Source organism: Hemitrygon akajei, chromosome 13, assembly GCF_048418815.1.
Source record: "Hemitrygon akajei chromosome 13, sHemAka1.3, whole genome shotgun sequence".
Lineage (NCBI taxonomy): Eukaryota > Metazoa > Chordata > Chondrichthyes > Myliobatiformes > Dasyatidae > Hemitrygon > Hemitrygon akajei.
The window spans coordinates 83,177,172-83,182,844 of record NC_133136.1 but is presented as its reverse complement, the minus strand read 5'-3'; the positions used below and the strand labels follow the sequence as shown (position 1 = coordinate 83,182,844).

Sequence of the window (5,673 nt, the reverse complement as noted above, 5' to 3'; positions counted from 1 at the left end):
GATTCGCAATGCTCCCCGTTATGGGGAAGTCCCTGAAGATATATTCTAACATCATACGCCCCACCCAGTAATTGAAAAAAAAGTGTTCTGTAATTTTAAATCAGCTCCCTAACATAATACCTCATTTTCATTAGCTTATCGTAGGGGAAACAATATTCAGTGAATTTTAGGGACCTTCGTTTTGTGGAGATGTATTTACTGCAATAAAAATAGTTTACAAAATGTTGGCAATTCGCCATTGATGCTATCAGATATTAAGCAAACATTGATCACCTCATTCCATTGGTTATAGTGAATACTTTATGCGGTATATATTTTAATTATTTTAACGGGGAAACCTCATTAATTAATGGTACCAATGAAGTGTACTTCATTTTCACTGCACGCGTAACCGTAAACCCGAAACATTAAAAAAAAATCAAAGCAGATATAATGCTGAAGGTATTAGGCACCTACTCCCCCGTGAGCCGATCGAATATTAAGAACTGCTATACTCAACTTTAAAAATAGCTCAACTCTTCGAATAATCTTTAAAAATCTAGTTTTTATTCTTTTTAATTGTAATGTAGACCCACGGAACCAAGTAAAGCATTATAAAATCCAGCTGACTCGATATTCCATGGCTATCAAGCCCAAAACCTACGACTATTTATATAGTAGGGTCAATGACGTGTTTAGTATAGAACCGAAGCCTTGTCTTTAATGAGATGTCGTAATTGCTATTCAATAATCGAATTTAGATATTTACACAGAACAAAAAGCACGTATTTTCAATCATAATAATTTTATTTTAAGACCGGAAGTTATGCAGAGTGCACGATTTTATAAGAGATACACAACTCCAAATGCACTACCCTGAAACGAGCTATCCTTTGTCGCTGTGCTGCAATTATTTAAACATTCATTCATATTCTTTCAATCCTGGATCTATTCAGGAGAAACCATCAACCAGGTAAAGTTTCACACGCTACTATTAAAGAAAAGCCTGCAATATGATCGCCCACACTAAGCACTACTAAGTATTTTTACATGGAAAGTGCTAGGTTCTTACCCCTATACTGCTCGAATATAATCACGGATCGAAATGTTTTGGAGTTGGGGCAAATATCTTCACAACATCAACACAAAGCAAGCTGCGAGAAAATGTTAAAATGTTTTGCTCTTCCCTCTGCTGTTCTTAACCAGGAAGTATAATAAAATATATATCTGTATGGATATTTGCACTTATGAGACAAACTCGCGGTTTCTCTACGTTTCTTGCATTCAGCACACATTACTTCGAATGAAGGGAATGAAGAAATAATGTCCAGCCAATGCAAAACATCGAGAATCCTTTCAGTGAAAACCAGAGAAGCAGCTTCTCCCTGTTTGCTCCTCGCGGACAGTCTTTAGATATTTGAAGCTAGATTTGAATTAAATATCAAGGACATGGATACCATGGAAACTCTCTCTGCCGAGTCCAGTCTGCAGCTTATACTAAAAAAAAACAACGCAAATAAATACTGTAGTTCTAAGAGCGTGGATCTGAAACTTTGTTCGTAAAAGATGAACAGCTATTGAGTTCCTGAACAAGCAGCCACTGTCCACGCAGGCAGGCAATAGGTGAATGGATAGTACTGGTAAGATGGCTGAAGAGAAAGCAGTGAAGGTCTTAGCAATTCTCCCGGGTTATACTGTCTTTGATCGTCTCGGATTAACACTTTCACCGCCACTTTCTTTGCTGCTGGGGCCGAGGCCATCAGGTCAGCAGCAAGCTGGCGGCGTTTGGTTTTGTACCTGCGGTTCTGAAACCAGATTTTGACCTGAGTTTCCGTGAGTTTAAGAGAGGCAGCCAGATCCGCGCGCTCGGGACCCGAGAGGTATCTTTGGTGATTGAAGCGGCGTTCGAGCTCGAATACCTGAGCGTGGGAGAAGGCGGCTCGGGAGCGTTTCTTCCTCTGTTTGGGTTGGTCCGGGGTTTGGCCCGATTTCAACTCTTCGTCAACTGGACTTGGAGCTACGGAGTGAAGAATAATATCTTAAATAAATAGCGACTGTCTAACTTGGCTAGTCTCTCTCTCTCTCTCTCTCTCTCTCTCTCTCTCTCTCTCTCTCTCTCTCTCTCTCTCTCTCTCTCTCTCTCTCTCTCTCTCTCTCTCTCTCTCTCTATACAGAAATAAATCTTATCTATTTATCTAGCTGCCTATCTATTTATCTGCCTGTCCCTCTATCTATCTATCTTTTTCGCAGGCTGCTGGCTAGCTGGCTATAACCCCCCAAAGATTTTAATTTTTTTCCGCACCTTTCTCTGGAAAGTTTCTTAATACGCTTGGGGATAAATGAAAAATATGGAGTTTTAAATATGCCGAATTAAATTACATCTTATTGTGACATTTTCTGGAAGCACTTTGCGATCTAGGAAAGATTTAAATATAAACATGTGGTGGAAAAACAAGTATTGTATACTCCGAGTTAATGGATAGATCATTCAATGGAAAATATAAACTGAATGCTACCTGATAAACTTTCTGCTCTCCCCCGGTTACACAGATGGTCCTTACTGTCGCGTTTCTCGGTCTCTTCACTGAGACTAGATCGCACTTCCTTCGTTGGCTTCGCCTGTAACGAACTGGCTGCAGGAATATCTAACTCCCTTTCCGAGTTGCAAATAGACAGGTTTTTACTGTCATTTTCATCGCTGACGCCCGAATCCGAGTCACAACAGAGCTGTTCACTCGGCAGATCGCCGTTTGTCTCGATTCTCCCGGAGGAGGGATTCATCTTTGGACAGGAATTCAAATTGTCCAACATCTTCCAACAGGTAGCAGACGAAAAGCAGGACACGCCCAAATTCTTCGTGTGTCGATTCTCTTCCTTTCTCGTTAAAATAGCCTGGATGGAGAATGGGTTCAAGGTATTACCACGAAGAGCCATTTTCAATAAATACTTAACTTGTAAAAAGTTTTGTTTTTATTTATCGGCGATATCCGTCCTTTCCTGGCGAGGTGAGCCCGATAGGCATCGCTCCTCCTTAGGGTTGCCTGTGAGTGCCGTAGAAGGTTAACACTCGCGCTCTCACTCCGCTCTTTCTCTCGTCTTTCATGTCATTGCTTCCCCGATGATTGACAGCCGTGCCACCAACATCTGAAATCCTATTGGACCACCACAAAGAGGCTCATAGTTTCGGCGTTTCTTCATTGGTTGCTTGTTTTTATCCCTAAGAGCGGCGCACCGTGGTTTACAGAAAGGTTTGAAGGAACCGCTGCACCTTGGGTTGCCGTTTAGAGTTTAGACAAAACTCTGGGAGACCGCATCTAATAAAAAAAATAGCGATTGTGTTAGTATCTGTAATAGGGAGATCTCTCCGTTACTTCCTTATCCATGTATTGAATTATCGTCAGTTTCAAGAAAAATACTTCCAATATCACAACATACAAACGGAGAACTTGCAAGATTTGGCACCTAGTAACAAGCACCTATATCGCATTCGACAATGATGAAAAATTATTGTCTGATATTTTCTTGTGCTACAATAATATATAGGGTATATGTTTTATACGCAACACCCCCCCCCCCCCACCACACACACACACACACACACACACACACACACACACACACACACACAGAGAAAAACACACGTACTAAATTGATTAACATATTAGACATATATATTAGATACACTCATTAGGTAAACGACTCGGATAGACATCTGCTGGTAATCAGGTATGCTAAGACATATAATTGGGCAATATATAGACAAGCACATACTGTACAGTGCATACACAGACTAACAGGTGGTTAATCACAAATATGGTAGGATTTGTTGGAGGATACGCTGATGCAAAGTCTTTGGCGCTTTAAGATTTAGTTCTAAAAGCACCTAATAAATGATGTTGCTGTTTACTGAGCAACGTGTATAAGTGTACATATATCTTCGTTTCTATGTCTATATAAACATATCGAACTATCCACAGAAGGCTTCAGCATTGGGAGTTACCAATAATTTATGTTATTTCAGAAGAGGGGGTAAAAACAGAACAGCGTACACATTAAAAACTTAAAGATAACCCGTTTTGAGCACAGCTTTTGCTTCCTGCGTTTTGGAAGTCGAACTGGGTGGTCCGTGTTCATTTCAGCAGCTTACCAAATGCCTTCCTGTGGTGCGGCTCATAGCTGTTAACCAATTGGGAGTGGGCGGCCTGAGAAACAATATAAATTATACCGTGTTCGTTTGTTTGCACAGCAATCATGCCGCTAATTTATAGGCAACACAGTGTCAAATGGCGGGGTGTCCCCAGCTCCGCCATAGTGTTACCCTAAACCCATCCCGATATCCTTTAACCATTTCAAAGCAATCTGTCTCTTACCCAAAACATGCGCGCGCCTGCACTGCCTATCCAGAAACATTTGATACAGCGAGCATTTTAAATTCTTCCCCGAGTATAAAACAATTTTCCAACATTAGGAATATGGCCAGAATATACAGAGGCTTAAAACGAATGGATGAGCGAGAAAGACTCAGTTTAAACGAAACATTTACATCACATGTAAATTACGACTGAGTGAAAAGAAAGAGTGGCGAGCAATCTTTGTCGGGTGGCCTCTCGTCACCCTGTTAAATTTACAAACAACCAGACTGATTAGGCATAAAAAGCAAGTCCGAAGATGAAACGATAGACGGAAACTCACAGGCTGCTTAAGTGCTGCGTGCTCCGGTTTCCGACATGCAAAAGTCAAAAGCCGTGACAGAAGTCCTCCTTGAGTGAATGGATTGTGTGTCTCCGCCACGGTCAGAATCTCCCATTGTTGCGAATCAAAGAGCCCCACTGGCTGTAGGTGGGTAGGTACAATGCGAGAAGTTTCTCCCTCTGTGAGGGGCTGGTACTTGTAATAGGATAGGCGGATGGTAGTGAATGTCCCACACCACTATAACCAACCCAGTATTATTGCAAAACGTGAAACGTCTGAGCAAACCGCGTTTTACTCTGCGAAGACAAACAGAAACGACCCGTACTGAGCAACAGCCGAAACACTGGAACTAAAGTACAAGAACTGAAAAAAATATTTTTTCTCTGTGCAAGCAGGGTCATTGCGTTTAAGCGCACTGCTCGACATGTTAAATGCGAACTGTAACTAGCCTGCGGGATTATCAGTGAAGTTATTTCAGTGGGTTGAGTTTCAACCGCAATTCGGAGTTTCCTTTGACCGGCGCCTCTTAAAATTGTCCGAATGCAGCCAATGCTTTTTGCTCATCGTCTCCTAACTCGCGCAGCCCGCATACCTCAGCGTGACATTGACAAGGCTCTTCCAGCCCGGGGAGAGGTGCAAGGTCAACAAGAGCTTGATAAATACACGGTCGATTTCCAAGTTCCAAGCAGCACCACCCGCTGCCTCCAAATCATGCGCTCTCCTACATCTAACTTATTTTGAACACAATAAGGCATAACCCCCAGCAGTCACATAAACAATTTATTTTCGGGGAAGCGATTGAAGTGCGGGTAAGCACACGCCAGTTAAAAGATCCTAGCCCCTCCTGATCCCCCTCCTGAGAGGCCCTTGGGTTGACTTTGTTGGCTTTCGCGCGCCATCTAGAGTCAGTATCATGTATTGGCATGCTCTCGAGAAAGCTGCACATCAATATTTTTAAATGTAATCTTAACATATCATTCAAAAGTCATTTTTAAAATAGAG

General features: G+C 41.9%; 1 protein-coding gene across 1 annotated transcript; it reads right to left on the bottom strand.

Moving 5' to 3' along the window:
• Nucleotides 1–767: 767 nt before the first annotated feature.
• On the bottom strand, nt 768–5,239 carry LOC140738022 (homeobox protein Nkx-3.2-like). Its single transcript, XM_073064995.1, has 3 exons — nt 4,672–5,239; nt 2,496–3,293; nt 768–1,996 (listed from the first exon to the last, which is right to left on the bottom strand). The coding sequence occupies exons 2-3, from the start codon at nt 2,911–2,913 to the stop codon at nt 1,554–1,556; spliced, it is 861 nt and encodes a 286-aa protein (XP_072921096.1). The 5' UTR covers nt 2,914–3,293; nt 4,672–5,239; the 3' UTR covers nt 768–1,553.
• Between the last annotated feature and the right edge of the window lie 434 nt (nt 5,240–5,673).

Coding starts and splice junctions, on each gene's coding strand:
- LOC140738022 (XM_073064995.1), bottom strand. CDS start 2,913: ATGGCTCTTCGTGGTAATACCTTGAACCCATTCTCCATCCAGGCTATT. Junction 1,997..2,495: donor GAGAGCAGAAAGTTTATCAG/GTAGCATTCAGT, acceptor TTCACTCCGTAG/CTCCAAGTCCAGTTGACGAA.